This window comes from Danaus plexippus, chromosome 5 (genome assembly GCF_018135715.1).
Source record: "Danaus plexippus chromosome 5, MEX_DaPlex, whole genome shotgun sequence".
Lineage (NCBI taxonomy): Eukaryota > Metazoa > Arthropoda > Insecta > Lepidoptera > Nymphalidae > Danaus > Danaus plexippus.
In genome coordinates this window covers 7,909,671-7,919,939 of record NC_083539.1, presented here as the reverse complement: position 1 = coordinate 7,919,939, position 10,269 = coordinate 7,909,671, and the positions used below count along the sequence as shown (strand labels likewise).

The 10,269-nt window shown below is 32.3% G+C and overlaps 2 protein-coding genes across 2 annotated transcripts; both read right to left on the bottom strand.

The window, feature by feature from the left end:
• Nucleotides 1-52: 52 nt before the first annotated feature.
• LOC116769018 (peroxisomal membrane protein 11C-like) lies at nucleotides 53-2,503 on the bottom strand. Its single transcript, XM_032659989.2, has 4 exons — nucleotides 2,360-2,503; nucleotides 1,512-1,676; nucleotides 1,114-1,298; nucleotides 53-693 (listed from the first exon to the last, which is right to left on the bottom strand). Exons 1-4 carry the CDS (start codon nucleotides 2,414-2,416, stop codon nucleotides 429-431), a joined length of 672 nt encoding a protein of 223 aa, XP_032515880.2. The 5' UTR covers nucleotides 2,417-2,503; the 3' UTR covers nucleotides 53-428.
• A 4,557-nt stretch (nucleotides 2,504-7,060) lies between these two features.
• LOC116769013 (peroxisomal membrane protein 11C-like) lies at nucleotides 7,061-10,055 on the bottom strand. Its single transcript, XM_032659986.2, has 4 exons — nucleotides 9,702-10,055; nucleotides 9,332-9,496; nucleotides 8,847-9,034; nucleotides 7,061-8,012 (listed from the first exon to the last, which is right to left on the bottom strand). The coding sequence occupies exons 1-4, from the start codon at nucleotides 9,765-9,767 to the stop codon at nucleotides 7,739-7,741; spliced, it is 693 nt and encodes a 230-aa protein (XP_032515877.2). The 5' UTR covers nucleotides 9,768-10,055; the 3' UTR covers nucleotides 7,061-7,738.
• Nucleotides 10,056-10,269: the final 214 nt, after the last annotated feature.

Sequence of the window (10,269 nt, the reverse complement as noted above, 5' to 3'; positions counted from 1 at the left end):
TATTATATTTTTATCAATAAACAAGGACTTTGGTGTAGATAAAAAAAATATATATGTGCATTATTTTATTGTATTCCACCTACTAAACAACATGACTAGATAAATATCTGTACAGTGAACATCGTTCATGTTGATGTGTTAAATAATAGTAAATACTTTAAAAGCAGATAATTCTAATATTTAAAATCAAGATAAGTTCCCGCAATCGTCGGATTATGTCTTGAGTCTTACATTGAATAACAATACTGATAATCATGAACTAGTGTTGCCAGCATAACGTTGCTAGATAAAGGATTTTATTGAGCGCAAACAAACGTATTGATAACCCTATAATACTATAGTGAAATCTATAGTCAATTAGGAAAGATATCACAGACACGGAAATTACTGCCAGTGTACTATTTCGATCTCGAATAACATGAGCTGTACTAAGAATTCCGTTGCATTAACCGTTTGCCGCGATAGTGTATCAGCAAACCGAGTACTCCCGACAGTGTGGCGACACCCGCTGTATGCTTATTCTCTAGCACTCCGCCCCACAGGTAGCCTGGTGGAAGCCAGTTCACCACGTGGATGATGTCCAGCAAGTATTTGGTGGTCACGAGCGACGCCTGCACGAAGCGGGCCGGTGCACATTTTGGACGGTCATGATCCCTCAAATTTTGGGCCGTAATATGCAACGCTCGTATTGATCTGAAGAATTTGTGTCCATTAAAATCTAATTAAGTTTTTGAAAGTAACGCCATAAAAAACAAAATATAATGAGATAACTCAATTTTTTTCTCTTATTTTTTCTATTTTATAAATATGTTGTTAATTTTTAGTAACAGTGGTCATAAAATAAAGATATATAATATTGATATCGAATATAATATTGATTCGTAAGATGTACATGTGTTCACATGTCTAATAAGTCTTCAAGATAGTAGTAATCCATTCCTGTCATACGTCACTTTACGTCAGTATGTTATAAAATACAAATGACTTATCGAATATTATTTTTTTTGACAAATCTTAAAATAAGCAAGAATAAACACCGTCACTCTTATGAGGGCGTTATTTGCTCTTATTTCCCTTATGAGCAGTTATTTTTTAAATACGACATAAACTCACCTTACAAATCCTATAACTGTAAACAGAGTCCAAAATGTTTTATGAGCGGTTCTAATTTGGTAATCCAAATTTGCATTTAAAGAGAGAATTCCAGTGTCCATGAGAAAAATAAGTTTTTCAGCTTGCAGATATGAAAGTGTGAAAATATTACTTGCAACCCCTAGAGTGCCCCAACATGGACCGTCCTTGAAAAGTTATAACATTACAAACCAGCCATAATAGAAATATTAATGCATTTAATCATTAGATTAGGCAATTTTGAATGGTTTTTTTTATAATTTAACAAATCTAATGATTAAAATATATTGGAGTACATTAGCCTTAAAAACTGGAAAATTAATGTGACTCCTTTCGGTTTTTTAAAGTAATAAACAATTAGAAGTGTCTGTTGTAGTTACTTGCGTGCCCAATCCATAACTAAGAGCTGCTTTGAGAACGGCGGCGTCATCAAAAATCCGTAAGGTTGCTCGAGCGCTTGTGAGTCGAGCGCTCGCGTTCAAAAGATTTTTTCGATTTGAGGTCGAGCCCCATAATTTTAGCGTGTAACTTGCTAAAGCCACTACCTGTTACGCATTCAAAATACATTTGTTATACATTAGGTTCTAAAAGTGTTTATGATGTAGAAGAGCAAGAAGATTTGTGCTTTGATTGGTTATGTTTATTTAAAGTAGATTCTTATGAAATTAACATTAGATGAATGTTGTAATATTACGGGAAGAATTGGCGCCAGGCAAAAAAGCATAATCAATAAACAAGTTCATTAAATGTCAGGAGTAGTTTAAAGGGACAGGGGAAATAACTATTATTCATTTAAATCTCTATTCAATAATATGTGTTTAATGTGATAAGAAAAAATGAGTAAAAAGCTGAAGCAAGAATAATCTATATTTGAACTCAGTGAGGGTTGCCACTATACAGCAATATTAAAATTATTAATGATAACTAACATGATGTTTTTTTATTCATGCACGATGCTAGTGAAACTACCTTTCGTATCGTATTCATTAAAATAAAAGTTAGTAGAAATTTAAAATATTTAGGAAACTGAAATCTTGTTTTGTTAGTTCCAATTAAGATGACATTAAAGTTTATTACTGACATTGACCTGGTAACATTATTGTTTAATAAAACCTCATCGGTGAAATATTATTAGCATTGAATCTTTATAAGACTTATGATTACTAAAACTGTTTATATACATATTTCACAGAGGGCATACTTTTAAAATAACGGCTACGTGAATTACCTTATCTCGATTAGCGTGAGTCTGCAGTAAATCGCACAGTTCATTAACTACCTCCATATTCGAAAACTACTTTTTATTTCTATTTATTTCTAATAGAAAACACGTCACTCGGCCCGAACCGTGGTCTCATACACTAACTAATATTGAGGTACATTTATCATATATTTCCAGATTAGATAAGTCTATATGGGAAATATTTGTTTTTTTTTTTTTTTAAATTGACATGATCTGTATTGTTTGCTTTATCTATTTAAGATATTGAGAAGTGATTATCTTTGTAGCTTGATACAAATTTTAAACTTATTAATTTCCATAGGACGAATTTTATAACTTCTAGTACTTGCAATTTCTTGATTTTTGATTATTAAGTACCACACCATTTCATGATATTGCTGAACAGGTAAAGTATGCGAATAAAATAAAGTTTTAATGGGCAAATGATTTTTTAATTTTTTCAAGTATCTATTGCTATGCATGCAGAATGAGCTGTGCCTTCGGGTCTGTTATTATGGTCAAGACTCAAGGATTATATATATTAAATTATGGAATCTTAGGTGTTAGATAATTGACAGGCATTTATATTAAGATGTTTTTATCTTCACGAGCCAGGATTTGTTGATTAAAATAAATTTAAAATCTTTTTCAAAAAATGACACAAAACACGAAGAGAGACACATCTCTTCTGACAGTGGTCACGATTACTCCATGGTAATTGAAACGGCGGGTTAAAAAAGTATACTGAAATAGGCTAAGTAAAACTGAAAAATATAGTTTTATTTTAAAGTATACTCGCAAAAGTCTTGTGCACGTGCAGTTTAAATTTTATTCGTCTCATATTACGATACATGCTTTGTTTGTATTTAATGAAATATTTATATAATATATATTTATATAATATATTTTTGGATTAGGTACTACGCGTCTTTTATTATTTTTAAAAACTTCATACGTGATCACGGTTGCTGCAAAGTGATCGAAACGGTTGGAGTATGTAGTTGTTAAAAATAATAAAATACGCGTAGTAGTCTAAAAATATTAGTTTCATTTTAATTCATCAAATAACAAAAGTATATTATAACCAAGTATATCTATCACTAGAAACATCATTTATATTCTTACTAGATAAATCAATAGTAAAATTATATTTTATACACTGTTGATTTATTAGCGGTATTTTAAACTTACATCTTATGGGTAAGTACAATCATAAAGCTTTGTAATACTAGAAAAGTTGAACTGTGAATTGGTGTAAATACTTTGATTCGTAACTTAGTCCTGATTAAAGTTTAATACTAAACTAAAATACTAATATTCGGGATGATAGTATATTAGAGTTCCGTCCTAGCGTATAATTTTTCACGATTTTAACAAGTGGTTTTGTTTCAGGAATCGCTTAACTACATCGAGGCTCGATAATTAACTCTCGCCAATAGGTCACAAACAAGAATAAATAGCAACACACAGTTACTATAAACGTATACTAGGTATACATTAGTCATCAACGGTCGGGACATTGCTTTGCTGTAAATAAGGAAAAATTGATACAACGTAAAAATGGTTCATGATGCGAAAGATTTCGGGATCAACGGAAAGAGTCAGGCTTTAGCACTAAAACGGCTTGTAAACTCTCGAACAGTTCAAAGAGGATGAAAACAGATCAAAGAACTATCGATTGGTAATGAGCCTCAGGCAGAATGTGTAATGCACTTGCGAAGATTGTTGGGAAGTTGATGAGGAAACGCGCACAAGGATTGTGTGTCATTGGTTGATGTACACAGATCCGGAAAACTTAATCGGATATCTGAAAGAAAACTATATTGCTGATAAAGATAATAGGATTAAGTTAATGTACGTCGTCAAGGACGGCACGATTGATAAAGAAAGCGTAAAAAACGAGCGGTTTTCAATGCATTTAATGAAGACCCTTTGAAAAGTTGACCTTTCAGTAGCTGCGCGCTTTCTCAAGGGAAGTAGTTTAGTTTATCGAAATAACGACTCTTGTTACAGCGCTGATATTTCAAAAGAGTTTAATAGAGTTATACAGCAATTTAGTAGAAGAATTAGTCCCGATAAGATGCTGATAGTTTACCTTAATGACTATGGTCACCTCCTGCACTTTGTAGATGCTTTGGTTGACTTCAAAGCTGGAAAAGGCATGAACGAAATTTGTGAATAAGGATTACATACAGTGATCTAGAGTGTTGACGTAAAATGATGTAGCATCTTGAAATTTTCATAAAGATGAGTCAGTGTGTTTTCTTTAAGATTAAAAAGTTTTATGTACGAGAAAAAGCATATGTGTAACTTTGAACGAAATCAAAGAGCATTCACCCTACCATATGTATTAATCGGCATTAAGGTAACGACTCTTTACTGGTGGCTCAAGAGTTAAGTGTGAAATCGTGTCATATTCACCCAATGTTGCCTTGTGGCTCGCATTGAATGACAAATTCAAAAATGCGTTCTACGTTCAGGATAAATTACTGTTATCGCAATAATGGTGAAGTCTGTGACGACACGATAGGAGAATTTAATCTATTTTGCTAAATAAAAAATGAGTGACCTGACTGATTGTATGGTTCATGGATCATTTTTTTATACTATCGGTCTAATCTTACTGAGAGTAGCTACGTCAAAACACTTATGTCGTTGGGCCGCGTCATTTGAGTTTACTCACGCCCACTCGCTTCGACATGTTTTTAAATGCCGTCAAAATACTGCCAGCAACTATTTTATCTATCCAGTTTGGAACCGAGCGTTGAACGCTCGGGAAGTTCACGAAAACTGGTCCTCATTGAAAATGGTTGATTACTATATTTACGCAAAAGATTGTTCGGATTCGATAAATAAAGCCGAGTATTACTACAGCAACCACTCGAAGACTCTTGAACAATTCAAATATGACGTCGAAAGGATCAAAGAACAATCGAATGATCAACTGCCGACAAGACAATTTAAAATCCTATATTTGCACTGGAGCGACGTCTGTTGGGAGGTCAATGAAAATAAGGTTGAACTGAAGAATCATACAAGTGATAACGTGTCTGGATTATCAAACGTCTGTGTTAATGAACGGCGAGATCCAGGATGTCTCATACGGCACCTTCGAAAAAACTATACTATTTTTGAAAATGATCGAATCAAATTACTACACATCGTCACAAACGGCATGATTAGCCGGGAAAGAATAGACGAATGTTTAGAATTGAATAAAGACATAGATTATGAAACGGTTGTTCTCCACGAAAAAATCGACCTTTCAGTAGCAGCACCTTTCTTCAAGGGCCGTTGCTTCGTTTATTACAATAATGAACTTTGCGACAGCACTGATATTTCCAAGGAGTTTGATTACGACAAAATTAACAGTGACAACTTTGCAGTTGAAATGCAACAGCTCGGGTCTTATATTAAGTTGAAATTCATCAATAAATTCAAACGAGACGCTGATGTCTGGCGAGAAATTGAAAAACTGGTTAACCTAAGAAATCGAATGCTTAGAGAGTTATCAGAAAATACGCCAAAATGTCCATTCTTTGAACGAATGGAAGAAAAGGAGAGAAAAATATTGATGCGTACATTTGACGTAAATAAGTATAAAAATTATATTTCTATGGCATATGTGATGAAGACTGATGCTGAAAAATATGTTGCAGCTATGGTTGACTACATCAAGAGCAACAGAAAATCCTGTTCGCTTGACGTCTTGAAGTTCGACTCGAAAGTCAGCGAGTCTGTTGAAGAAAGGCAGATCTATGACGCTGATTCCACAGACGATGAAGAATGTGATTTAGTCCTGATGGATGATGAAGACAGTTGTCTTGACAACTTGTCTTTATCCGACGACAGCTCAAAACGTTTGACAACAAAATCTCAGAAGCATGAAGACTGAAACTTGCGTATGAGAATAAATGTCATTTTAAATTTAACAAAGTTTTACTTTAAATCCTCACTCCTAAACTTAACGACGAAATGATGCAGTTAGTTGCTTATCGTATATACACATGAAAATTAAATTATATATAACTAACATGTAACCTCGTATCAATATATATTTTCATGAAAGAATGAAATAAAGACATTTACGAGACCTCTATCGTTTTCTACAACGATCATTTTCAGAATATTTATCTTTAATGAGATCTAAGATTTTCGCGAGTATTCATTTAAATGAAACTAGTATTATTCGGATTTACTACGCGGATTTTATTATTAAATAGTAGTAGTAAATCCGCATAATACTAGTTTCATCTTTATCTTTATCTTTATAATAATTTTCAAGAAATATCTTTAGTGTTAGTTATCGGGGATAACACTTTATATATACCGGATAATACCAATATCAAGCTGAAAGTTATTCAGTGCATGGATACCAGGTAGGTCAATTTAAGGACTCGACATGTATATAAAAATATATATACACATATTGCGACATAATTACAATTGGTATGTGTAATTTGCATTAGTGAATAAAGTCATCATCATCGTCGTCGCAAGTCTTAGCAGACTCGTCGTGGTCATCACGTTACAGAGATCCGTAAACATGATGACTTTCTTGGGAAGATAGTTGCAATGTTTCCCCTTGCCTTCTGCACCAACACTTTTTTGGGTTATTTGGATCCCAAGGCTTGCTGTAGCCAGCCAGTTTCCCGGCTGAGCTTGTGTTTATCCCGCCACTGCTTGGTTAGGAAATAAAATAATTCATCATATAACAAAAGTATATTGTAACCAAGTATATCTATTACTAGAAACATCATTTATATTCGTAGTATATAAATCAATCGTAAATTATATTTTGTACACTTAGTGATATATTTGCGGAAATTTAAACTCACAAGTTATAAGTAATACATAATCAAGATTTTTAAAATAGGACACAGTCAATTAATTAAACTAAAAATTATACTAAATATATATATTTTTAATTACATTGTATAGGATAATTTTTGAGAATCGGACATATAATTTTCTGGAAAAAAAAATGAACAAATATTTTGTGTAATCCAAATTATTCAACCATAAAAAAAAATTGTAAGTTCCGGTTTCCGGAAGCCTTCATGTTTGCATAATAATAAAATTATCATCACACAGAAATAAGCAATAAACTCAAATAAAAATATTTTTATTTCTGTATATATAAACAAAATGTGCCAAGCATCATATTTTTGGTACATAAAATGGAGTTGTTTGTTAAAATGTGAATAAACAAAAATCCTTCAAAATAGAACCTGCTTCCGATTTTGTATAATAAATTTGACTGTCGCACAGCCTGACCCATAAATATTTTTCCACACCATTCCTTTAAAATTATTTCGTATTTAATCTTATCACACTTTAAGACTTAAGAGAATGTACATCGCAAATAATTTATTTTTTTAATTTTCATTTCAATAATCGTTTACGCGCGAAATACAACGCTATGCCGATGACAGATGACGTTGTAGCAATGGCGGCGACTTTGGTCGCGCCTATTTTCTCTCCCCACAAACATCCAGAGGGCAAACAGCTGACCGCGTGAGTGATATCCAAACACAATTTTGCCGCGGTTACACTAGACAATAACAGTCTCATGTCCAGATTCTTTCGCGCCACGGACGCGTCCTCTGAACTAAGACAATCACGACTCCACCATATGTGACGCATCGAGCGGAAAGTCCTGGAAAAGAAGTGCATTTAAATGTACGTTAATCAAAAATGGATAAACTTATACTTAGGTGGATGTGAGCTCGAAGAAAAACGGTTTTTTTTTATAATTTTGATTAGAGACACGTCAGAATAGATCTAGTATTAGATAATCTAATAGTATTCCTAAGATTATCTACAAAGTATACATACTCTATATTTTTTATGAAATAAATAAATTGAACTCCAGTTGGTTTAGGAGTAAAACACTTTAATTTTAAGCACGATACCAAATCGATTAAAAATTATCTAACAATCTTGTTTTGTTACAGAAAACTATTTAAACAATTTCATTTAAATTAAACTAATATTTTCGAATTACTACGCCTTATTTTATTATTTTTAAAACTACGACGATCTCGTCTGTTCGCGATCACGTTTACTGCGAAGTAACGGAAACATCGGAATATGTTGTTTTAAAAATATTAAAAAAACGGGTAGTAATTCGAAAATATTAGTTCCATTTAAACAACATAATACTTGTAGAAATTCCAAGGGAATGAAAATAATATTTTCAAAAAAGTAAAATGGGATGTCATAGTTTAGGTAAAAATTATATTGTCACAGGTAACAATAATAAAAACAAAAATATTATACATGTTGTTATAAAAGAAGATGAATTCTGAACAGAAGTTACTTAAAAAATAAGCTAAATATTCTAGAATTTAGCATGCAGTATATTAATTTCAAAATTGATCATTTTTAACATTAGTGTGTGTTACTGTGTTAAAAAAAAAAAACAAAATGTTTTACAAATATGAATATTTCCACATCACAATCTAGATTATTATTATAATTGTTTACTTACTGTATTAATGAAATATATAAACTGATAGCCCATAGTGCTGTACTGACGATTTCAAGTCTGTCCGCGGTCTTAGCAGACAGTTGCAGGATGCCTAAATCATTCAGCCAACATGCCTTCTCCACCGGTAGAAATATTTGATCCACTATATTTGCTAAAACACCCAATAGGGCAGCTATTTTCGTTGACTCCTATAAAATTTGTATAAACAATTATTTTATTGCATTTTTTTTAAACACTGATTAGATAACATATTAAAAGTAATTAAAGTTGATTATGTAATATTGTAATTATGTTATTCGTGGCTGAAATACAAGAATGCATCCAATTTTGATGATTTGTATTTATAAATTAAATTTCATAATTAAAAATAAAATACAATATTTATCAGATTTGAATAATAAAAATCATAGTCTCCGTCGATTGTGAACTCTCATTAAGTTTGTGAATGTATTAGACCAAAATAATGATTGTAAATCATTACTCACATGTCTACCGAGTCCATAATTATAAGTGTGTCTGATCATAGGAATGTCATCGAAGAGCCTTAACATAAGTCTCGCTCCAGAGAGCTTGGATCCAGCGGTCTGCCATGGCTTGTTACCTTGGATACATCCATATAGCTTGCAAGTATAGCACGCTAGACGGACCACCTGTAAAATTTAATCAATATTATAGCAAAATCTAGTTAATTATTAATCATGTTGTTTTTCTTTAAGAATAATATTTATAAAAGTGGTAAGACAAAAATATAAGTTAATAGAGGAAGTGATCTATTTGACATAGTATAAAAAGTTACTGACCGGTATATCTAGTATTGCCTAACAAATATTGAGTTAATATTTCCGCATAGTTTACCTTGTCTCGACCATTGTAGCTTTCCAGTAATTCACAAATATCGTCTACTATAGAAGACATTGTCATGTATTGTCAAATTTGTATCGCCAAATTCAAAGATAGCTTATCGTGTTCGGTATTTTATTCAGTGTGCGCGCGCTCCGGGTGCAGGTTTTTGTTTGATAAATGTTTGAATTACTTTTCCCCATTCTCTCTCAAACTCGCGGACCTTGATTTCGAAAGGTTAGCCAACACGCAGCTGAGCAGTTTTCAATGTCAATTGTCAGTTGTCATAAAATTATAAGAAAGGCTGACAGCAAGAAATATTCTGAATGTATTTCCAATAAACTATCTAATATTTTGTATTACTAGCAGTCCCTACGGGCTTCTCACGTGTTTACATAAGATTTTCGTTATATTTTGACCCTTGATATATATATGGTTTTTTTTAAACGTAATGAATTTACCCTTTGTCACATTTACTACAGATAAAGCTACATTTTACCAAGTAAATGTAGCTTTAAAATTTAGTAAATGATCCAAGGGTGAAGAATTTTTGAAATCGTCTCACTGGTTTTGAGTTTATTCA

Excerpts from the sequence above, each read along its gene's own strand:
- LOC116769013 (XM_032659986.2), bottom strand. The coding sequence starts at position 9,767 with ATGACAATGTCTTCTATAGTAGACGATATTTGTGAATTACTGGAAAGC. Across the intron at positions 9,497-9,701 it reads GCTACAATGGTCGAGACAAG|GTGGTCCGTCTAGCGTGCTA; the intron begins GTAAACTATGCG and ends TAAATTTTACAG. Across the intron at positions 8,013-8,846 it reads TTATATATTTCATTAATACA|GACTTTCCGCTCGATGCGTC; the intron begins GTAAGTAAACAA and ends CTTCTTTTCCAG.
- LOC116769018 (XM_032659989.2), bottom strand. The coding sequence starts at position 2,416 with ATGGAGGTAGTTAATGAACTGTGCGATTTACTGCAGACTCACGCTAAT. Across the intron at positions 1,299-1,511 it reads GTTATGGATTGGGCACGCAA|GACGGTCCATGTTGGGGCAC; the intron begins GTAACTACAACA and ends TAACTTTTCAAG. Across the intron at positions 694-1,113 it reads ACAGTTATAGGATTTGTAAG|ATCAATACGAGCGTTGCATA; the intron begins GTGAGTTTATGT and ends CAAATTCTTCAG.